The sequence below is a fragment of the Chrysemys picta genome, chromosome 5 (genome assembly GCF_011386835.1).
Source record: "Chrysemys picta bellii isolate R12L10 chromosome 5, ASM1138683v2, whole genome shotgun sequence".
NCBI classification, from domain to species: domain Eukaryota; kingdom Metazoa; phylum Chordata; order Testudines; family Emydidae; genus Chrysemys; species Chrysemys picta.
Genome location: NC_088795.1, coordinates 104,999,982 through 105,025,242, shown reverse-complemented (window position 1 = coordinate 105,025,242; position 25,261 = coordinate 104,999,982). Strand labels below are relative to the sequence as shown.

The 25,261-nt window shown below is 39.6% G+C and overlaps 1 protein-coding gene across 16 annotated transcripts in view; it reads left to right on the top strand.

Annotated features, from left to right (window-relative positions):
- The window catches only part of PCDH7 (protocadherin 7), a 398,059-nt gene that overhangs the window by 293,575 nt on the left and 79,223 nt on the right, over nucleotides 1-25,261 (top strand). For 3 of the 16 annotated variants that reach the window (XM_065597002.1, XM_065597000.1, XM_065597001.1), the window contains one exon: nucleotides 18,014-18,123. The exons of the other annotated variants lie outside the window; for them this stretch is intronic. In XM_065597002.1, the coding sequence (XP_065453074.1) occupies nucleotides 18,014-18,123 (110 nt within the window). The remainder of the gene's footprint in view (nucleotides 1-18,013; nucleotides 18,124-25,261) is intronic. 16 annotated transcript variants of the gene reach the window in all.

The window sequence follows — 25,261 nt, the reverse complement described above, 5'->3', positions numbered from 1 at the left end:
TGTTTCCTGTTTCAAACTGACTTTCTCCTTTTGGTAAACTGTACTTACCCTGAGCAATCCTTGCCCGTATTCCTAATAACATGGCTGCCTTTTATCCTCTGTCTCTTCATCCTCTTTTATGTTAGGTGCATATTTCTGGCATTGTTATTGTTAGTTAATTGCAGGTAATGTAGTACTCTTAGTGACTATGCTGAAAATGGTGATTGCATTGGGGGTTTATGACCTATTACTGAGCTGCTATTCTTTACTTTGGGGTCAAAGTACGTCAGCTAGCCTTCTTGGCCAACTGTAACACAAGAGCCTGCTACAGATAGGCAGCAGTTCTGCAGAAAAGGACCTAGGGGTTACAGTGGACAAGAAGCTGGATATGAGTTGACAGTGTGCCCTTGTTGCCAAGAAGTTTAACAGCCTTTTGGGCTGTATAAGTAGGGGCATTGCCAGTAGATTGAGGGACGTGATCGTTCGCCTCTATTCAACATTGGTTAGGCCTCATCTGGAGTATTGTGTCCAGTTTTGGACCCCGCACTACAAGAAGGATGTGGAAAAATTGGAAAGAGTCCAGCAGAGGGCAACAAAAATGATTAGGGGGCTGGAGCACATGACTTATGAGGAGAAGCTGAGGGAACTGGGATTGTTTAGTCTGCAGAAGAGAAGAATGAGTGGGTATTTGATAGCTGCTTTCAACTACTTGAAAGGGGGTTCCAAAGAGGATGGATCTAGACTGTTCTCAGTGGTAGAGATGACACAACAAGGACCAATGGTCTCAAGTTGCAGTGGGGGAGGTTTAGGTTGGATATTAGCAAAAACTTTTTCACTAGGAGGGCTGTGAAGCACTGGAATGGGTTACCTAGGGAGGTGGTGGAATCTCCTTCCTTTGAGGTTTTTAAGGTCAGGCTTGACAAAGCCCTGGCTGGGATGATTGGGAATTGGTACTGCTTTGAGCAGGGGGTTGGACTAGATGACCTCTTGAGGTCCCTTCCAACTCTGATATTCTATGATTCTAAGAGTTTGCATATTAATTATGGTATTGAGGACATACTGTAAATGCTCTCTTGATTAGGCTATTGGCATATTGTGCCAGATTTTCAAAGGTATTTAGGTACTAAAGGATGCAGATAAGTACTTAAGTGCTTTCAGAAACTTAACTAGATGCTTAACTCCCATAGATTTCAATGGGAGTTAGGTATCTGGGCAATTTTGAAGGAAAATATTCCTAAAACCCCCATTCAAATCAATGGTAGTTAAGCATCTAAGTACTCTTGAAAATCTCACTGGGTGCCTATTTGCATCCTTAGGCACTTCAATACCTTTGGAAATCTGGCCCACTGTCTGTACTACCGTGTTGATAGGATGAAGGTAAAAGCTTTATAGACTCTTTAGATATACTAACCAGTGTCCACAGGGTTAATACTCTAACTTGAAGATAATCAAATTTCTGGCTTTCCAGCTTTTTGTAATAGTGCAGTATGAAACTTAAATTGAAGAAGGAAAAGTGCATACAAATTGATGAAGTACTTGGGCTGCTAGGTCTCTTCTTATTCCATAAAATATCTACATAATGAGGAAGTGAGCTTCCTCTATAGACATGTTTCTCCTTTTCTGGAGATGATAAAACGGGTAATCTTGAATTATAAAGTCCCTTTGTGTATTTTTGCAATTTGTGGTCACTAACAGAATAATTATTTCTCAGTGTGAAAAAACAAACCTATTATAGTACTAATCTATAGGAGGCAATGTGGTTGTGTGGATCAGGCAGTGGACTGGGAATCAGGAGACTTTAGTTCTCTTCCTGGCTGTGCTGTGTGATCTTAGTCAAAAGGAGATAGGAGAAACACAGGCATGAAAAGGTGAAAGGACTTACCTATCTTCTCTATTGTTTGTGAGCTTTTCAAGGCACAGGCTGACTCTCATTGTTTGTGCTAGGCATTGTACAATCTGACTTCAGTCTTGTTTAGGGTGTGTAGGTGTTACCATAGTATAAATCAGTAATCAGAAATATATGTTGAGTTCTCTACGCCTTTGGATATCATCATTTGCCCATGTGCCCAGGTCAATGTGCAACTGACTTGAATATTTCCTATCCCCAAGCCTTTATTAAATTGTTTCCATAATCATCACTACCCACCTTCATAAAACACAGAAAGCCTTACTTTGGTCTTTGTAATCAAAGTTATTTTATGAGAGAGATTATAATCTCTTTGAATGTTTGCCGACTGTTGCAGTACAAAGGTAGCAAATATTCTAATACCTGGAAAACTGAATCCATACTTAATTTTGCCACTTGAGTACATAAGTTGTATTGGAAAAATGCATGACAAACAGTGAACTTCTGAATTACTAAACAATTGTCTTCATTTTATTATAGATATTTCTGTAAGAATTTAAAATTAGTTTCCTTTTTCAAATAAACTCCTGAAAGTAAGATTATTAATACCAGCTGTAAAACAGAGTATCCCCACTAGCATTGTTTGTTGTGAATAAAATACCTGTCAATAAAATTCAGTTTTTCACTATAGCTAATAGAAACAATAGCAAATATTTGAAAAATCCTGGATTTGTATATAGTGGAGGGGAATTTCATGCTACTATAATATAGCATAACTTTTTCTTTTCTGATCTCCTGTGCTTCCTGTTGAGAGGTGCCAACACAGCTTTAATATTATTTAGCATTTGTTGGAAATGAGGGGATGTTCATAAAAGAATTAATTTTCATTTGGACCTCTTTGTTAGAAATTCCTTTACACAGATCTGTTAACAGCTTTCATTGCTGCTTTATATCTACAATCTTAACAAGTCTACACAAGTAGAGTGACTATCCTCTTACATGTACATACAGATACACTGAGTGACTCCGTCTAAGAACAGTTGCACAATTTTAAAACCCACTGGAACATGCACACACTAGTAATATTGACTTGGCATGCCTGTCTCTTTATCTAATTCTTGCTCCTCCAGCAGTTGAGTCGATTCATTGTCATCACACCCTACTGTGAGATTGACAGCTTCAAGACCCATGTGCAAAATGCTGGAATGTTAGATTCTATTTGCAGCACTATTGGTTTGCTTAGCTCTATTTTTCCTGCCTAGGTTTTGGGGTGGCCTTTTTTCAGATTCTATTGCTCTCTGTATCTTTGGGGCTGATGTAAGTTCAGCCTGTTGCAGGAGTAACTTGTCACTTTTTTGACTCACATAAGATAGTGAGGAAAATGTGATTCTTGTTATATACTTCAGAGTAAAATGCAAAACTTCTGTGTTTTCTTCAGGTCTGGTGTGTGTGTGTGTGTGTGTGTGTGTGTGTACACATGTATGCTCCTCTCCATTCACTGCTCCTTGAGATTTCTTAAAATGATACAGGTGTTATGTTCCAATTGTGATAACATAAGAAACATACCTCTGACAAATATATTTACTCTTCTTTTAGCATCCACAAATGCACATAATTTCTAGGAAACTGGGGCCCTAAATCAGGAAATATTATCACACTATAGTTCACCTTAGTTAAGATAAAGAATTCCTAATGAATGTAACTAATAGCACTCACTATTTTACAATAAGGGATAAATGACTTGTCCTCAGGCTTGATGCCAGTAAGAATCTTTCCATGCCAGTACACTACAAGACTAATTTGCTGTGATTATCAGGGAATTACTTTGTCAGACTTCATGTTCACTTATGCAAGGGCAGACCTGTTAATTCCAACTCATTTACTTTATGTGGAATGAAAGGTGAATTCAACGAAAGTGGTCAGAAGCCTCAAGCTTTTCATAGTAACAGTTGATGTCGGTTGTACACTCAGGAGGGTAAAGCACCACATCTACATTTCAAAAAATGTCAGAGTGCTTAATACATCAAGCCAAGACATTACTGCACTTTGGCAAAGGAAACACACGTAGCCAAGTGCACGCTGAGCTCCTCAGCCAAAGGACGTAGCAAAAACATTAAATCAGAAGTTTGTCTTAACAAAGTATCTTCTACAAACATCAGTGCAAGAGGACGGAGTATTTCCTGAGAATTTTGAAGACGTAGGTACAGAGAAAAGACAACTGAATGCATGATGTAAGATTCAGAACAAAGCCATGGGTTTACAGAAGAAAGAAAACATGAATAAATTAAAAGGGGACAGTTCAAATATCTGCTAAGTTTAGAATTCTGGATGTCTGTAGATGAATTCCAGCTGAAGTTATGATGGGTTATTAGTAGGTGATATTGGAGTTTTAAATATTGATCTATCTAGCCCATTTCTTTTTGAAATGATATTGCCTAACATCCATGTCCAGTATAATCTAACTATTCAATTTCCTGTATTTTATACCTGATCTCTTTCAAACCATCCTATTTTTAAAATATGCAGTCTTCTGAACCAAGTAGAAAAGTCAAATTACAATTATATCCTGCTGAAGCCTCACAATCAACACAATTATTTATATGATGCAGAATATTTTTATAGTCTTCAACTTTAATTAGCACTCCACCATGGGAACATATTTTTCTTTAAGTAGTTGGGACAAATAGAACTCAAATTCATCCTTTTTTTTTTTTTTAAGTTTTAAGTTAGATTCCAGTGTTTAATAGAAGCTCGGTAAACAGCAATATCCTCTATGTTCACTGGAGATTTAACACCAGACTACAGTTTACAAATAGGGATCCATGTTTTACGATTAATTCTTATCCCCAGTTTACTAATCAAGTAGGCACCTGGATTTTAACAAGCAAATCAAAGAATAGAACCTCACCAGAATTTCTGAAGTCTGTACTTTTTTTTTTTTTTTTTTTAAATCACCTTAAAATATAAAAGGAAATTTAACACCCCCTGCAATACCACCACATGTCTTAATATGTAAAAATTTACTTTTATTCTTCTGGCATATTGTGTTCTGCTGTCCAGAAATGCAAACTGAAGATCATGTACATATAAGCAGGATCTTTGGTTTCTGGGTGAGCTTGTCATATGCAGGTGTTGATCTGAGGATGAAGTCCGGATCAGAGTAGAACTGCTCCTTGCTTTCTTCTGTGCTGGTCAGTGTAGGCGCATAAGCACTGATGACAGTGACCTGCTATAAAGGATTCAGGGAGGAATTGGCATTTCATGAGCCATTCATTCAGGCCAAGAGGAAAGTTAGGAAGTTCTTTCAGGAAAGATGTTGTAATTTCAAACCCAACTCCATGGATTCTGTCTTCATCCTCTACTTTTCTTTCCAAAAGAAAGTGTAGTTGCCTCCTACCTCATTGATGGAACCCTCTCCTATGAGTCTAGTCTCATTCAGTGCTGCAATGTCAATAATACAATAATATTGTAGCAGGTGAGTTCTCTGGAGACAAAAGCTGTTCTTTTCTCAGGCCTTTGTGCATCACTTCCGTCCGTAAGGGTGTGGACTTTCCATGCTCCTAAAAGAAGTCTCTTCTTCTTCATCTGCTGTAGGATGATCTGCCAGTCGTGGTAATCTGGCCAGCTGTTATGGGGCAGGCAATGTTTTTAGGGCACTTTTTCTAGCCCCCTCTCTTAAAAAGTGAGCACTGCTATCTAGAAAAGGTCTGCTGAGTCGCCTAATATGCTGCCAAACTTCTCCACTGCCCCAAGGATGGAACTGAACAACCACTAGTCCCAAGGCCACCTATGTGCAGGATTGTGGCTATGACAGCCAGTGGTCACCTCCACCTCATTTTACCATGCCCCCATCACTGCAGGACTTGGATTAATGATGTTATGAATGGTGAGATTTGATAAGATGTTAATAGGATGAGATTTGTGAGGAAAACCTGCATGGAAAACTATTGCGTGAGAACTGCACAGGGACAGTCCCACTGTCTTGGCAATAGAAGCCTGATTCCAGCAGCATGAAAAATCGTTATGTCTGGGGGTGACCAGGACATCTTCAGTGCCTTGTCATGCTCTCCGGAGCACACTGCTGAACCACCTTCATGGCTGTTGAATCACAAATTGATTTCCTCCACCCACTCTGCCGGAACAGTCTTTGCATGCTAGAGAAAGGCAATTTCCCTATCTCACTGAGGGTAAAAGACCCATCAGCCTCCCTCACCTGGTTTAGCCTGCTCATCAAAGTGGTTTGAACACTGTCACTTGCAAACAGCTACCTGGAACCACAGGTGAGAGATGGGTGTAGGTGGGGACCAAAGCAAACTACTCCCTAAGGAGCATGATGTGTTCCTCCAACAGAGGTACTACCTCTCCCTAAATCCCTCCATACACATGTAGAGAGCCAATATAACATGAGAAATGAGAGGAGTCATACTGAAAACAGTAGGGTTGAGCTACAAATATTTGAAGGGTGTAAACACTTCAAGGATGGACAGGAATTGTGTATATAGGACAGTACAGATGTACTATGTGAGTAGATCTTCTAAAAATGAGATGAAATTAAGATGGAGAAAAATTAGTCAAGTGAATCACATATAACTTCTTACTGAGACAGAAGTGGAGGAAGAAGGGAGTTTACAGCACAAGAGTGAAAGTTCCTATGCTGGAAAACCATGAGAAAAAAGAGGTTTTTGAGAAGGTATTTGAAGGAGGACAGTGAAGATTCCTGGCACAGAGGAAGAGGGATGCAGGGAGAAGCATAAAAGGAGAAGGGTTCAGGAAGTTTGAGGGGTGAAAGGAGGTGAGATGAGTCATAGGCAAGGGAATTGTTAGACAGGGTTTTAAAGGTAATGAAAAGTGTGAATTTATTTATTTTGTTAATGGAAAGAGATGAACTAGGGAAAGGATTTGCAAAGAGGTGAGTGAATGATGGGTAAGAGGCTAGCACTGTATGTTCTAGTGTTAACTTGACAAACCTGTTTAAAAATGTTACCATGAACCCAGTCAGGTACTTTATAGCTTGAATTTCTTGATATTGTGAAAAAGCTATGGTGTGTAACAAGATCTTGTACTGAATCAATAGCCTATAATATTACATAAATGGCATAAAGAAATTCTGAACAAGTGAAGACTAGTAGCATTGAGTATCTAAAGATATTTAAAAACAAAACAACAATAAAAAACCCACCCACAACCTGGTAAACACAAAGATGTGCTTAAAATTGAAAGAAACACGTTTGTTCCCAATATATTGCACACAGTTCAGAATCATTTCCTCTGGAATGGTGTCAAGGACAACGACTGCATAGATTGTTTGCTTTGTAATGGCCACTTATATAAATTGATGTTTTAATTTAAATGTAGACAATTTTCTTTCAAAATATATGTGAAAAGACTTTTTTTCTACCTCTTTCCCTTTGTTACCTGTCTTCTGTTAATCTTGCATTTCACAACCCTTTACTGCAGTGGTGGACAACCTTTGGCCCATGGCCCACATGCAGCCCATCAGGGTAATCTGCTGGCAGGCCGCCAGGCAGTTTTACATTTGCATGCCCACCCACAGATCCCAGTGGCCATGGTTCGCTGTTTCCGGCCAATGGGAGCTGCAGGAAGCTGCATGGGCCGCAGGGACGTGATGGCTGCTGCTTCCCGCAGCTCCCATTGGCCAGGAATGGAGAACCATGGCCACCGGGAGCTGTGGGCAGCCATGCAAAGGTAAATAAACTGTCTGGAGGCCCACCAGCAGATTAACCTGATGGGCTGCATGTGGCCTGCAAGCCACAGGTTGCCCACCAGTGCTTTATTGGCTTTAACAGGAAACATAATAAGCACTTTCTTTTTTTTTTTTTTTGTTAGTCAGTCATCTTTACTCAATAGCCTGTTACGTTAATTACCTTTTACCATTAGTGGCAGAATGGTGACATATATACTTAATCCTAACACTTTTGTATATAACATTGACATTAGAAAGAACAGCTTTGTAATATGTAGATAACTTTTTTTTTTACATTTTTTTCCTTTTACAGGGTGTTTTTCACTTGTAATAGAAGTGAGCACTAAACATTGTAATACTACACTTTTTAAAAAAAAATTGTGGCAAATATTCTGCCATAACAATTGGTTTAACAGACATAAGACTAGTTAGTTTAATTTCTATTGTTTAGCTACTGTGATATCAATAATAGGAAATTGAGTGCATACTGACTGGCTGCATCTATGTTCTGTGAATATCATTATTTATCTATCTGTGAGCCAATCAGATAGTATTTGCAAATCTTAGCTTCCCGTTTGGATTATCAGAGTAATATACTTTAGCAATAAACAACAACAGTACATTCTTGGTGTATGGTTTGGGTGTTTTATAAGTCCCTGTTTAAAAAATGTTCATATCTTGTTTCCAGAGATTCTTCATGTTTATCTCAGTGGAAGTTATTATCTATTCATTGCTGCCTTATTAGCATTTAAACCAGAACATCTCTGAACAAAGAGAACACAGTTTTGTTTTTAGTCTCAGGACTTTGTATCAAATATCTGTCTTCCTTAGCAAATAGTATTTCCATGACATTTGGATTTACTTGAATTTAGTTCACTTAGATTTAGGGGTCATAGTCTATTATAGTCTATAATTTACTGGAATAAGCACATGTATTAGATTCGGGTAATACTTCTATTGTCTTATTGATTTAGTCTATTTTGTTATCTTCAATTTCAGATTAGAGATTGTGATTTAGATGCAATTGCATTCAAATCACACTTTTGGGTTCTCCTTCTGTATCTCATATTCTATGTTCTAGTCCCTAACCTCTTGAAAATTGTTTTTACCTTTTTCCTGTTTATTAGATGTCATCTATATTGTGTCTGTCTTTTACCTTCAGATGTTTCAATTATATAGGAACAAGCTGCATTTGCTCTGTGCTTTGCTGTAGGTTTCCATTTGCCATCTCAGCTTTGTGCAGTCACCTATTTTTAACTTCAAAAGTACTTTTGCTGATTTGTCATAATGTAGCTTTCGATTTTATCTGCCTGCTTTTACTTGATCCGTGGCTGCTACCTGTGTAGCATTAGCAGCTGTTTTGGACCACAGTGACTTGATTTTCAGTTGCTTGTTTTATTAGTACTTAAAATGGTGAGCTACATTCTATTACTGTAGGAGTATATCTGTGTTCTTTGATTCTGAAATACAGAACATCATCTTTCACATTTCCTTCTTCTGTTTCTCCTTTAAGCAGTTTGTACTCCTGGTTTGTTTTACTAAATCATTTCCTTGCCATTTGATACAGTATATTTCAATTCCCACTCACATGCAAACCTTAGGGATTCTTTTAAGTTGAAATCCTCCCATCTGATCCATATTTTGGATCAGAGATAAAAAGTTGAATTGACTACTTATCTCCATTGCAGCAGGAAAATGTAGCTTCAAGATGCTTCCATGGTAGAAATAAAGAACTCTACAGTCCTTCTATCATCTGTGTATACTAAAGGAAGGTGCCTAGCCAATAGAAGAGCTTATTTTAGCATCCTTAAGGACAACAAAAATGGATTAAACTATCTTGAAGACAAATTCTGTCCCAATTGATAGGTTAACTAACAATAAGTAGCAGTCTCTTCAGATGCAGCTATGTAAATACATATACATCTACTAATGTACAGCTCCACAAACATACATTAACAAAGTAGTTGGTTGTAGACCTTATCTGGAGCATGTGGTTTCCAGCAACTCAAAATATAAACGTTGTATGAAAATTATAATCTTGCTGTCATGTTACCCATGCAAAACTAAAGGAAGGAACAGATCATTAAAATATTATCAAACACTTGCCTAACTTATTTGACTCTGCTTTTCAATATTGTTATCTATTTAAAATATAATTCTCACTGAGGTGTCAAATAGGACAATAGTTTAGTAGCACATATGAAAGTAAATCTTATTTTAAACAAAATAAGAATATTTTACAGGAATAACCAAAATACACTTCATCTTAAAAATAAAGTTACTACCAGGTTTTGCACCCTAGGATAGTGTAGTATCTTTATTTTAAATGAGTGAAATTACATAACCATTGATGTTAATTCCACCACACATCTGGTAAATGTTACATACATATCTGTGTAATAAACAGTATGGTGATGTTTACATACATTACATTAACCAGGTTGTACTTTATCATAGTTATCAGTGACATGGAACTACCATAAACTGTGTGTAATTATCCTTTCACTTTCCTCGTGTGCATGTTAATATCACATGCAACCTATCCATTACCTTTTCATGCTACAACACACTTGAAACATTGTAGGGGTTCTTAGGTTTGTACTCACGTGGTATAGCCTGGTTGGTATTTCAAGAGTGCAACTGCATGTTTACACAATTTGCTTTGAAATTGAACCTCTTGGCAACATCTACCATGACTTCAGCTGAGGAGTTATGGCACACAATATTTGGCATCTCCATTGTAGACCATATCTGGAAAACAATTTTTAGGTTAACTTGTCATGGAACAATCTCTGTTAAATTTAATTAACAGTTGTGGCCCTAATCTTCCAGGACAAATATAAATAATTTTAAGAAAATATTAGCCTCAAGATGTCAGTTTGCCTGTGAGTGAGAGGGTAACTAAGGGGCACATCCTCAGCTGGTGTAAACTGTCATCACTCTATTGAAGCCAATATGACAGTTTGCACCAGCTGAAGATATGCTCCTAAAGGAAGACTTTGTTGTACACAAACCAGAGTAAATCACCCTCAGAACCAAGAATGTGTGTAAATTGAGCTCCGGGTGTGGGACTAGTTAGAGGTTAATCACAAACCATGTACGTAGAGGGACACTCTTTAATCTGAGGAGAAGGCAAAGGAGGCCTGACATCTGCTGCCCTGCTCATGTACAAGGAACTGCAGACAGCTGTGCAATTCGCCTTTAGATGCCCCAGTTCAGGAAAGTCTTGATCTTAAAATGTATGGTGTATTTTCTGATCTGGTCTCTCATCATGAACTATGGTATATGCCCTGCTTTGATGGTCTGGATTTTTATGTTGGACATATTACACTGCTCTTGATATTAATGAGTTTTATGCTATGTTTTATTCCATGTAAACAAGTTTGTTCACAGAATTTGACATGGCTCATCTGGTATTTCTTTGTCAGTTTCTGGCTTAATCTCATGTAGTTTGTGGTTCCTCCCTTTAAGATTTTTAACTAGCATGTGTAATTCCTCATAGGTTTTTAATATTTGGTATCTGTGGGATTTTCATTAATGTTCATTACGTGTTCTCCTAGTTCCAGATTTACAGTCTTTTAGTTGTGGTGTTGGCTCTGAGTGTACATTTATGCTTTCTAAAATTCACAGTTTTGTGTGTCTGTAGTAGCACACACTTTCCTTTCATATTATAGGTATGTGTCCACTTTAGGCAGAAATTACTTTTCCCTCATGGAAGCCTTTGGACATTTCTGTCATGCATTAGAACAGGCTTCTGAAATAACATTTTTCATATAATCTTAAAATTCAGAGAGAGAATGACTGTTTTTAAGTAAATTGGGGACTTGATCTTGTGAAGCTTCAAGATCTCCTGTGGAGTGTTGAGTACACAAAGCTCCAGCTGAACTCAGATGAGTTGCTCATAACTTCACAATATGAGCCATCAAGTCTTTCCTTCTTCTTGTGCAGTATTTTCCCTATACTACTTTTTCTACTCCTTTGTCCGTCTGGTTGTAAATGTCCCAAACAGTGGTCTTCCACAGATGTCTTAGTCAGCTTTCCTGCATTCTGTGTCTGCTTTCAGCTTTGCTATGTTTATCGTTGCATCTAGTTTCACAGGGCAGGGATTACGTGACTAAACCATATTGCAATACAATAAATATTTCTTTTTTTTCATTTTGTATCAATAATACAAATGGGGGAGGGATAGCTCAGTGGTTTGAGCATTGGCCTGCTAAATCCAGGGTTGTGAGTTCAATCCTTGAGGGGGCCACTTGGGGATCTGGGGCAAAATCAGTACTTGGTCCTGCTAGTGAAGGCAGGGGGCTGGACTCGATGACCTTTCAAGGTCCCTTCCAGTTCTAGGAGATGGGATATCTCCATTAATTTCTATTTCTATTTCTATCTCTCAAATATTGTACCATGGCATGCATGCTCGACTTCTTAATAGCACAGGACTGCACCTACATGACATTAGAAACATTTTCTAGCAGCTCATACTACCTGGCTCCGTTTTGGATTCTGACTAGAGCTTATTCACTTACTTACAATATAAAGTTTCAATATTTGTTTTTATTTATCTGCTCTGGGTTATGATCTCTTTTCAATAGAGCTTGCTGTACAATTTACTAGTTAGTTTTCAAAGGTTGTTTTTCAGTATCAGCTGCCCTGCACAGGAGAGCTATATTGTGCTCCTGTAACAATCATGGTCTTGTCTTATCAATTATTTGTCCCTCTAGAATTTTATTATGAACTGTGCCCTCTGCAAGATGTTCATGCTTGGAGGCTTTAGAGATTAATAGCTAGTTTGTTACAAACTGATCAGCTGTTTAATCAGCATTTTGTCTGGAGGTGCTCAACATAAATGGCTTTTTGGAGAGAGGGCAGGGGAAAGTGGAGGAGAGCAATAATACTAAACCAACCTGATTTAAAAAAAAAAAAAAAAACTTAATTGATTTGTTAACTTTTCTTATATCAGATGGAAATGAACCTATAAACCAAAGCCAGTGCTCAGAATTCAGACAGTGCAAACCAGAAATGTGGTGTTTTGTTTTGTTTTTTAAATAAATACTCAACAAAGCTCTAAATTAAGGCCTCTTCATATAGTGGCTAGCTGCTCATCAGTAGATGGCAAAATACTAGTTAAATGTCTTATCAGGGGGCATAACTATCTGTTTTGATTACTATCAGTTTTGTTGTATTTGCATGTATGTTATGCAACTTTCAGTGTAATTTTGCATGAAAGTCATCTTCAATAGAAGAGACAAATGAGTAACGTTTAGAGTTCTAAAGTAGTAGGGTGACCAGATGTCCTGTTTTTGGGGACTTTTTCTTATATAGGCACCTATTACCCTCTACTCTGTCCCATTTTTTTTCACAGTTGCTATCTGGTAATCCTAAAAGTAGCAAATTTGGGTTTATCAAATTTAGTTAATATTTTTTGCCACCAGTGGCAGGTAAATATTATGAATGTGATCTCAGAATTAGTTACAATTTGTTTGATGGTAGAACATTCCAAACATTGCTAAAGAGGGAACTTAAGTATCCTTGGTTTTTAGTCTATATTGATATGGGGCAGACAAGAGAATGTGAATTTGAGTTCTTACTTGTGACCACAGGTGCCAACTTTATCCAGCGCTGGTGGGTGCCCACGCACCCCCGCCCCTTTCCTCGACCCTGGCCCGGCTTGGATTCCACCCTTTCCCCGCCCTTGGCCCTTCCCCCATTCCAGCCCCATCCCCAAAGTCCCCACCCTAACTCTGCCCCTATAGGATCCCTTCCCCAAATCCCCGCCCCAGCCCTGTCTCTTCCCCCAGCGCACCGCATTCTCCCTCTTCCCCCCCCCCGCCCCGCGAATCAGCTGTTTCGGGGCACAAACACTGGGAGGGAGAGGGGAGAAGCAGGACATGGTGGCACTCTAGCGAAGGAGGTGGAGGTAAGCTGGAGCAGGGGGGCGGGGTGCTGCCGGTGGGCACCCACCAATTTTTTCCCAAGGGTACTCCCAGAGCACCCACGGAGTCGGCACCTGTGCTTGTGACTGTTAAGATGTATAATCTTTTGTGGGACAGTCCTGGTTCTGAAGGACTTCCTGGGCATTAGTGTGTCAAATATATTTGAAATCAATGCATCATGTTTGAATGACAATATGATGATGCAAGTGTTGAGAATAATTTGTTCTGATCTTTTCAAGGTGTCATCCCAGATCTTACTCCTCAAACATGCACTCATTTTTTCCTCCCACTACATTCATTGCAGTTTGCCTGTCTGCTAAGGGTCACAATATAATGAGTACTTTCTAATAACCAACAGAGAATGCTTCCCTTGAATACATAGACTACATCTGTACACGGGCCATGTCTATACTTGAAGCTGGGAGTGTGAATATCAGCTTGAGTAGAAATATGCTAGTGCACTAAAAATAGTACAGTAGCTGTGGTAGCATGAGCAGCAGCATGGGCTAGCTGCCCCAAGTATGTACCCACAAGGTCTGGGTGGGTGTTTACTTGGGGCAGCTAGGCTGTGCTGCTGCTTGCTGCTACTCATGCTACCATGGCTACCCTACTATTAGTGCTACAGCTTAATGAGAGCTAGCATGAGTATTTCTACACGAGTTGAGAATCACACCCCAGCTCCTGGATTGGGACCCATCCTAGTCTAGACAAGGCCAAAGTTATTTGGCTTTCACCACTGCCACCTTCTCCTTTCCTCATATCCTGCTTTCTGAGGCAAAGGAAGAAAAGAAAAAATTGTCAACATTTAATGAAGGGAAGGGAATGGAAATTGAACTTTGAAGACAGCAGAGGGGAGGTAACACTGAAATACAGTACTGATTTAACTACAAATTAAATTATACGTATTGTTATAAATTGTTCACATTCCTCATGTAGTTCTTGGGATTGAGACCATTCATTATATTAAAACTGTGAGCCTAATTCTCCACTTACTTACCCCAGATTTAGACCAATGTGCCTCCACTGGCTTTCATAGTCACTTTCAGGGGTGAAAGTAACTTAAAGGACTTACTGGTACACCGGAGTACTGAGCGAGGGCATGGCCTCAACTGGAAGAGGCGGGGCCTTTCAAAATTAAAAGGCCCTGGGGCTCCGGTTGTGGCTGGGAGCCCTAGGGCCTTTAAATCACCCTGGAGCTACCAGCTGCAGAGGTGGCTGGGAGCCCTGGGGCTCAGGGGTGAATTAAAGGGCCTGGGACTCTGGCCGCTGCAGAGCTCCGGGCCCTTTAAATCACCACGGGAGCCCTGTCGCCGCTACCCTGGGGCAGCAGGGTTCAGGCGGGGATTTAAAGGACCCGGTGCTCCAGCCACTGCAGAGCATCGCAGTCCTTTAAATTTCCTCCAGAGCCCTGCCACCCTGGGGTAGCGGCGACAGGGCTCTGGCGGTGATTTAAAGGGCCCAGGGCTCCCTGCAGCGGCTGGAGCCCTGGGCCCTTTAAATCACGGCCGGAGAAGCTGGTCCAGTCCAGCCCGGCATACTGGCTCTTGCTGGTATGCCGTCCCATACCGTACCGGCTTACTTTCACCTCTGGTCACTCTTAATATTCATCACTGTAGGTGAGATGGGAATCAGGCCTTGGGTCTGCAAATTTGGTTTTGTAAAGTGAAGTTATGAGCAAACTCAAGACCATGGAGGGAATAATAATTTATTATGACTGCATAATTTTGTAATATCTCAGTTTTAAATTGAAGTGGTTAAAACAAAGTCGTCATGCTGCAATTTAATAAAGCCAAAGGCACAGAGGTTATTGCATTCTTAAAAGTGTGATCCCAAATCAAGCAGTTCTTTTAGAAAGGTCGCTCCCCCCTATTCACTAGAAAAGATAACTGTATAAAATAAACATTAGAGATTCTATCATCTTCTTCTGTGAAGATCCTTTTAATAGTGATTGTAATAAGTCTGATTATTAATCTACAGTTTTGTTTATTCACTTAACGGGCCTCATCTGCTCACCGTCTCTTATTCTGTGTTTTGTGTAACACCTAGAGCAATTGGACCCTATCCAGATTGAAGACAGATACTCCCATAACACGGATGATAATAACTAAATAAATGTTGCCGTTGACTTCAGTGGCAAAAGGATCGTCCAAAATATTTTCAAACATCTTGTCAGTTTTCTTTTTGCCATAAATATAGAAACTAGCAAAATAATAACTAAAAGATAAGAGCCAAACTTTGCTGGGACTCTCGAATGCCTGTCCCTTAGTGCTGTATCAACAACTGCTTTTTATAAACGTACTCCTCATATTATGAGCTTCACTGCCAATGAAAATCAATAAAAAAAAATTCCATCAACATTCATGATCTGCTCTTCACACTGGTCTCCGATTATTTTCTGGAGCTGTTTTATGAAAATGCCGAAGGACCCAGACAATATGGGATTTTATTTGCCCTCTGGCTTAAACATATGACACCTAATTTATTTTACATTTTAAATGTCTCTGATATCAGGCTTTGAGTGTATACCATATAGGAAACACTCATATTCAGTCTTTTATGGGAAAGATTTCAGGACACCAACAGCTGGTGCTGATCTTTGTGACATAGATATAAGGCTATTGAGCTCTGGGTCAGAGGAGCCAAAAATGAGGTTAAATCAGGGCCCACATGCTTCCTAGGCTTTTAGAGTTCATTTGTGTGACTTACTGAAGGGAGACAGATGTACCATTATAAGAGAAAAATAGAGGCAGCAGCCTGTATTCGCTGCAGTCATTTGCTAGTCTGCACAGCAGAAAAGCATGTTGAAAAGTATTTATTGCAGGTGAACCCATAAAACACCATCAAGGTATTTTCCATAATTATAAAACACATTTTCTTTATTATTATTCATGATAAATCTTTGGAAGTCTGATGCTGAAATCTGTTACTGATGATTTTTCCCTCGTGTCATGTGCACACTTCAGTTATCATGGTGGTTTCCCCCTGTTCTTCCCCAACCAAGGTACTAGAATAATTGAATTCAAGGAATTTAATAGAAAAATCAGCAGTGGAATATTTTGGGGGCGGCAGAAAAGGGAATTAACTGTTTTTTGCAATAAAATAAAATGAGAGCTTACATGTTGAGTCTACCAACTGGAGTCTCTCTTTTAAAGCAGTCCATATGTCAGAAGCTAGAAATTTGACTTTTGCCTCTTCCTGTAATCTTACATTTGTACAGTAAGCATGCTGTATATTGGTCATAAATGTTAGTTCTGCATACCAGATTCAAGCTATTGTGTTTTGTGGTTTAGTCGTCATACCATCCAGAAGAGCTGTCTTATGAAGCAGGATAAACAGCAACTTAGTGATATGCCTGGGGTGAGGGTCAGGAAAGAGTTTGAACTAGACAGGGGTTGACGAGAATGTGAAGGAATGTACCGTCAGCTTGGGAGAAGAATTCATTCATTGAGCTCACTCAGTCACATGAAACACGTCTTGCTGAGCAGCTGTGTTTGCTCTAACATGCAGGATTGCTCAATAAGGAAGATTGAACAGTAAAAGAAAGAACTGACATTGTATAAAGAGATTCCGAGAATGTATTGGGCCAAATTTTGTGATATTTCCTGTAGGGAACAGGAAATTTAAAACACAGCAACATTTGGTCTTATTAAAGTTGTTACAGAAACCTTATGTTAACTGGGAGTTTGTCTTATAATAAAACTCAAGTAATTGCCTAAAGCTCATACAAAATCTGGATATTATGAAAAGTTGTATAACTTTAAAAAATATTCTATATAATACAGGTGCTTTTACTGTTAATTCATTCCATTTTTAGAAAGGTACAAATTGGCCTTCTTTTCCCTTCTTTTTTCAAAGAAAATATTGCAATATTAATTACCAAAGGTTTCAAAACTTTACTTGAACTAGCTTAGTTCTCTCTTGAATAGAAGTGAAAAGTAAATATTAAGGAGCAGCCACCAGATACTCCCTATGTAAGGTTGTAGCTAATTCTTTTTGTTTAAAACTTGGTGTGTGTGTGTGTGTGTGTGTGTGTGAATACATACATGCATATAGTGTTTTAATTTAGCATATCTTTAAAATGAATAAACAATGAGTTGTATTGTATCTAGTAAGAGAAAAAAATTCCTGCAGATTACAAGAGTCACACTTCCTAGTGTTGGTAGAAGTACTAATTTACGGAGGTTCCATCCTCTAGTGGTGTGCAGTGAGAACAGTAAGTCAAAAGCAGATTTCATTGACACCTTAGTGGGAAACCTTACACAGGCTATGAAAATTTTCAAGATTTTTATGGGGATTCTTTACAGTAAATGTCATCTTTTTCTTGACAGTTACATCAAACGTGTAATAGAAACATAAGCCTACAAGAAGATAAATGAAGCTGCCATTGAGGGTAGTGCTATTTGATATAAGAAAAGAATGCTAGAACACAGCTCCAAGGTGGAAGGGAAGATGGCTACATGCTTATCATAATTTAATATTCCTGGCCACAACTGCTCCAGGATGTTTCTTTTTCCTGCCATATTATACATGATGATTCTTTTCTTTCCCCACCAGATCTGGGAAAGCCACATGAATGGAAGAGGAGTAGTTCCTTAGTGAGGTTTGGGAATGGGGCTGTCATGAATCTGCCCATGGTAGTGACTCTTTCTGGCTATATGGGAAGTGTAAGTACATGAGTCCAATTACCCCCTCACACTACCAGCTGTTCATTGGTGTCTTTTTAGCAGGCCACCATTCAGCCCAAGGCCTTTCAACTGTCTCAACCTTCTCAGGGTCCCAGATGAAACCACAAAATAGCCAGCAATCAGCAAATGGGGTTACACAAAAGAAAGGTAAAGAAAAACTTGTGGGCTGCTCCCACCAGGGTATGGGTGTCTCTTACATCAGAGGAGCCCTGAGAGTATCCCTGTCCCCTTCAGTGCCCCTACTCCCCAGGATTCCGGTGCAGGTCTGAGTCCTTTTTTCCCATTCAGCTCTGGGGTTCATGCGCCCTCCACCTGGAAGGGCAGGAGTTCTACAGGCTGTCAGTCTTCTCTTGAGCGCTGGATAAGCTCAACAGTCTGTTCCCTTCCCAGGATTTCCCTCATGTGAGTGGAGTTCCTCCTTTTACCTCCTCCTCTAGTCCCGGCATGAGTTGCAGATGCAGTGGGGTGGAGTGTGGGGTTAGTGAACCCCATGACAGGCTGGGTGGGCCACAGCAGGGTCGTGCTGGGATCAGGATCAGAGGATCTGCCTCTACATGAATCTCCCATTCTTTCCCTCTCCTTTCCCCTGATATGGGGGAGAGCCTGCTTGGCAGGAGAGTCAACTTCTGTTGTTGAGCTGAAGTAACTTCAACAGAACTGCTTTGCTTCTGCTGTGCAGCAAATGATAGAGAATACCTCCCCATTTTCCCCTTCTGGAGATCCCAATGTCCCGCCAACATGGCACCAAAACACTGTTATGTACTTGGCTCACCTTCTGCCCCATAGTCTTAGTGCAGGAACAAGTAGTGTTACCCAGGGTTCTTTCAACCCAAAGCTCTTGGTAACTTTTACTCTGTGTGAGGTGGTGTCAGGAAATAAATCAGGGAAGACACGGCCATCCGACCGATAGATGGCTGGCACAAACAGGACAACACGAGTGCTTTCACTTAAAGCTAAACTTTACTTAGTATCAAGCACTTACACACATCTGTGACGGGTTAATAAAATACCCCCAACCCTTGATAATTACCAAAGGTGAGTGTGGCTCTCAAGTGACACAGCGGCAGGCTTCTGGGGGCCAAATCTTCTGTCTGCCGGTGGGGACCACAAGATGTATCCAGAGGGAGAGTCCAAAAAGAGTCCAACTACCTGAAACTTTCCCCCTTATTTATACATTAGTAATAGAATGACATGTCCCTTAAAGAAAACTTGTTAAGCAAGCAGTTCCAATGGGCAAGCAAGAGGCTCCTTCTGATTATTGATTAACCAGGTGTGGGTTTTTCCAGAGTTTGCAGCCTTGAAACCCCAATAGGCATTTCTGGGGCACATCCTGCTCTTTTAAAATGCATGTATCAGCAACTTCAACACAATCCTTATCAGGAAGGACGTGGGGTCAAGCTGCCCTTTCTGTGGCACCCAAAACTCCCCTCCCCCACCCCGCCTTGGTCAAGCTGAGACTGCTGAATAGCCAATTTACAGCTTGCTGACTAGGCTGTCTTTAACAATAAGCCATAGTGGTTTCAGGCACTTTACTGGTTTGCCAAAATCTCCCCATACAGTAGAAACAGGCGATTGATGACATTCTGCACCCATACCATCTGCTATGCACACAGTCACATGTGTGAATTTATTACTGCAGTGATAAAGGGCCGACTTCCAGAAGGCAAGAGTAGTAGAAAAGAAAATGAAAGAACAATAATCTGAGGGGATCCCAGCTTCACAGAGGAACCCCTCCTTATTGTTCCTTGCCTCCCACATTTCAGCCATGACCACATAGTAGGATTACTAATTTTGCTGTTTTCTCAGTGCCTGCAACTGTGCTCTGTAACTGTTGGGGAGTTAGACTGAGGCAACACCAAGTCTGTCCTGTTGATTTTACCTATGTATGCATTTGAGGAGATGGGAGAGGTCAAAATGCTTAAACTTGTTCTTCCCTTCTCCCCTAATTCTGTTACTTTTCCTACACTGTCATTGAGATGTGCAGATAAATGCACAAAGTAAGATTGAAGGCTTTGCAAAGGAAGTGAGGGCAGCATTCTGCTTTGCCATATTCCCTTTCATAGGCACCCACCAACGTTTTTTTGTTTTGTTTTTATGAATTTGCTCCTCTCTTCATTGCACAACATGGGGGAGAAAACAGATCTTTGTCGTTTTTACTCCACCCAGGCAATCCTCAGGGGTCTGGGTCTGCTGCTTTTAGCAGAATAATCCAAAGTAGCCAGAGCAGGAGCCAGGATCTGACCAACTTTATCTAACAGAGTGTAAATGACTACACAAAAATGCAAGGCCGTGTAAGAGAGGGACTGCAAGAGGCTGTAACAGTCTATTATACAGAACTCCCTCCAGTTGTGCAGTTGTTTGTTTGTTCCTTGTTGCTACACGTAGCACTTGCTGTATTTATAGACTTCATTGTTTCTTAAACGTTTTTATGGTTTGCCTGCCATATTTAATTGTGAAATTAACACACTATTTTTAAAACATAAGGGTACTAATATTTACATAGTTCTGCTGCAACATGAAAAACATAGTGCTTAAGCATAAATACTTTATTGAAAATAAATAATTTACTGAACAAAATCCACCTAGTCTCCTAGATAAAGTACGAGGAGAGCAAAATATTAAGGGTGGAATTCTCAGAAGGGCCTAGCACATATGCTCAGGACTAGATTTTTAGAAGAACTTAACTTCAATCCAGACACCAAAATAAGTGGCTAATAAGTAGGTTGGGTACTGAGCTCTTTAGAAAATCTGTCCATAAGTGTCCCAATGGAAACTGCAGTGTGCTGAGCACTTCTGAAGTGGCCCCATAAGTGTAATCTGCATCTTTGAATGAGAGAGATTTATAAAGTGTGTGTGTTTAAAGCGTCTATATGCGGGAAGGTCAGAGAGGAAAGCTATGATTAGAACTGGCTGGAAAATGGTATTTTCCATGAATATTTTTGAAAAAGGATTTTGTTTGTTTAAAAATATCATTTTCAAAACCCAGAAAGCTTTCGTTTTTAAGATAGAAAATTTTGAAAGAAACAAAAATGCACTGCAATTTTTTTTGTTTTGAAAACAGATTTTTTTTAAAAAGCAGAAACTAGCTGTTGTGATAATGGATAGCTCATGTGACAAGCTCTTCTAAAATTTGCTTTCCATTGCTCTTGGCTATATTCGTTTATAAATCTGTATCTTTTTTGCTAATTTCATATGATGCATTCTATTAAAGCAATGGTTTAGCAAATCCCTGCCTTTAACTAGTTTGCTTGCATTTGTATTTCTGCTACCTGATTGATAGAAAAAGTCAAATCTGCATTGGTTGATGTTCAGCTTTAGCTCATGAGGTTCCAGGGTCTTGGTCAAACAACAAAAATAAGATAATATGGAAAGAAGGATTCAGAAATATGTAAGGAGTGGTGTTTGTGTGGCGTATGCTTTCTGATAATACAAATCATGAATTATATGCTGGGTAAGTGATGTAGCCACTATCATGGCAGCAGCATCTGGAGACCTCAAGTGCATCCATCCACCAGCAAGTTGATGAAGAGAGCAGTCTGTGAGTGCTGGTGTTGTGGTTATTTAATTAGTGGCTTTCTTCCCTCTGACAGTACAGATCTACTGTGATCTTAGAGAATACCAGGCATTGGAGTAGCAATCTTTCATATGAAAATCCTAAGAACTTTGGGTCATTAAGAACCCTGACACCTGGTTGACCACACTGTTATTTGACTCTACCACTAACTTCAAAGTAGCAAATTGATGTTAACGGCACAAGCATAAACAGGGACGGCTCTGGCTTTTTTGCCGCCCCAGGCAAAAAAGCCTCTGGCCAACCCCCCAGCGCGGCAGGGGAGGGCGGCCGGAGCCCCAGGGGGAGGGCGGCAAGCCCCGGCTGGGGCTCCGCTCTCCCCGGCAGCCAGAGCACCGGGGGGAGGGCAGCGAGCCCGCCCGGGGCTCCACTCTCCCCGGCGGCCGGAGCCGGAGCACCGCGCCGCCCCTCTCCAGGTGCCGCCCCAAGCACAAGCTTGGTGGGCTGGTGTTGGAGCCAGCCCTGAGCATAAAAATCAAGTATTACAGTGGGGAATCGGGCCCCTGGTTACACTTTATGCAAAATAGGAGTGTTAGTTTCAGCATCTTGGTCTAATTCTAATTGTACTTTACTTTATCTACTTAGTTTCCCTCTACAATTTCTGTTGGATATTTCAGGTAAATGGTGTATTTAATTGGTTATTCTACAATACTCTTCACTCTTGTGTAGATGGTTGTGCTTCACTGGTGAGAAAATCTGTATATAAATCCCATCTATAGTGCAGAATGGGAAGCAGTATTTGTTCACATTAGTAGACGTGTGTCCAGTGAAGGCAACAATCCATCTTTGCCGGCCAGGGTGTTGAAAATAGGGTTGGCATATTGTGTTGCAGGTCACTTTTTTCAGCAGAAGCATCATACTCTTTGCTGTTGCTGGTTTCAGAGTAGCAGCCGTGTTAGTCTGTATCCGCAAAAAGAATAGGAGTACTTGTGGCACCTTGGAGACTAACAAATTTATTAGAGCATAAGCTTTCGTGGGCTACTGCATCCGAACAAGTGGGCAGTAGCCCACGAAAGCTTATGCTCTAATAAATTTGTTAGTCTCCAAGGTGCCACAAGTACTCCTGTTCTTTTTGCTGTTGCTTGCTGTTGATGGCAGTCTCTAAATTCACCAGATTGCATGTCAGCCATGCCTTTCATCCAATAAGCATATCTTGGCAATTTCGCAAACCACCTTTTTTAAGGCAGACGTAGCTGCCAGCTCACCTAGTGCTTGAAGTCAGGATGTTGGCTGCCCACCGCCCACCTACTCTCTGCGCAATGTCACTTGCATTCAGAATATTTGCTTCTTTTTTCTGTCTGACATGTCTGTGCAAAGGTGGGAGTTAGCTTATGGTTTATAAAGCACTCTAGGTTCCTTTAGGCTGAAAAGTGCTATGTACTTATAAGATAGTATTAGAAAAATACGTAGCTAGATTCAAAAAACATGTGAGTATTTACTGTACAGCAAATGTGTAAAATCTGAAACCAAACATTAAACTACTTTGAAATATGGTTACAAAATAGACCTAAACAATTGAAAAGTTGCTACTGCCTTTTGCCAAAAAAAAAAAAGGGGGGTGGGAGGGAGATGGATTTTTCTTACTATAGCCTCTAAAACAAACATATTTGGTTAAAACATAGCCTATGCATGTACTGACTGAATGAGCTACAACTACATCAAATGTCCAGTCTGACTCTCTGATTCTAGGTATTCTTTAGTATTAATTTAGCTAGTAGGGTGAGTGATTGTTCTGTCACACTAATCAAATCAGTCACCAATGTAATATTTCAGCTGTTTCATTAAAGTAAAATGACCGTAAGTATTTAGATGGACACCTGGCAATTAACGCTTTTCAAACAAGAATGTTCATAGTATTCATTGATCTGGCAAGATCCAATACCCAGGGTGCCTTTCTGTGTAAATTAGGAGTCAATGCAGAATGTTCTGCTACATTAATAGAAAGGAATTTTTTGAGTTTCACACTGATGTTTTCAAGGGCATTGTCCACCTAGTTTTTTCTAATACAGTTATAGCATGTGTACACACATCTGCCATAGTATATTTTGCAGGGTATCTTATTGCATTGACATACTAATATATATTCCTGATTCATGGTTTGCTCTTCCTTTTTTTTTATTTTTGTTTATATATTCTAGAGAACCTTCAGCAATAGCTAAGGTATATTAAAGCATTTATATTATTGGCTGGAAAATATTGTAATAATGTATCAGCATATTAATTCAAATGTCACAATATTTAAGCTAGTCAATACCAGGGGATGACAATTTTGGGAAAATATGCAAATATGTTTTTTTCATCTGTGTCCTGAATTCAAAGGTCCTGTAGGTGTTACTCAATAAGCAAAGAAAGATGCACCAAACAGTATTCCTTCCATATGATTGCAAACTTGACTTACATAATTTCCTTTGTTTAGTTTCTTTTAACGTTTAGCTGAGTCTCTGTTAAATGCTACAGCTGTCTCCTAGTCTGCCTTTCCTCTCTGAAAGAGAAACCTACTTTTATTGAAGCAAGAGAGCAGAAGCCTTGCTTGCCCTTGTTTGCTTTTAGAGACTTGCTTTGTCAGGTTGATAAATGTACTTTGACAGAAGCAAAGGTAATTCAAAGCCTGTTCCCAGGTAGAATGGTTTTTAACAAATTCCCACAGAACCCTCTACCTCCACGCCCCCTATTTCCTGCTGGAAAAATTACAGAAAATGTTTAGCATTAATCCACTCTGAGTCAGGTGTTCAGCCAACATTGGAGACACACTCAGCTCTCTGTGGAATTGTATTTTAATTATATCAACTAGGTGTAAGTGTTTTTTGTTAGTTACTAACTAGATGATATATTGATTATCTGAAATTAAATTTGCATAGGTGTGAAGGAAAATCAATTATTCAGTATGACAAGAGATGAATTTTATAGCACGAAGTACTATACAGTATTTGTAAATAACCACTGATCAATTATAAGTCTCGCACTGTGCACATCCTTGACAACATGATTCCATAATTACTTTTTAGAGCCAGAGAAAACAGCCCAGAGATTTCAAGAGTCTGAGTAAATCATGCTCCTTTATGCTCTGTAATTGACAGTCTACCATCAGTTTATTAGGAATTAAAGAATATGATAGACCTCCAGGGTTAATTCAATTTATTGTCATTGTCACACTTACTAGTTCATTCTGAGGTCAGAGTTAGTCCATTTGTATGTGTGCATCGTTTCCTGTTACCCTTCCTAGTTCTAAGACTCTGTCTGTTACATTTGCAATAGCAGGTAATTTTTTTAAATTGCATTTCATGCTTATGAACATTTCTACTTGTCAGATAGTCTTTGCAGTTCAAAACCAAATAGCATTAATGAGGAAATAATCAACACTGTTAATTTTGAAAACGTCAATGCAGAGTTAGATATGCTTAGTATTATGACTTCTTTTACATTAGCTCATGCAAATAAAAACCAATTTTTTCTGAACTTCTCTGGTATTTATTGCCTAGTTTACTCTTCCTGTCATAATCAGCAAAGTCAGTTTGCTTTATCTGGGAGTCTTTGCTGTAAATAGAT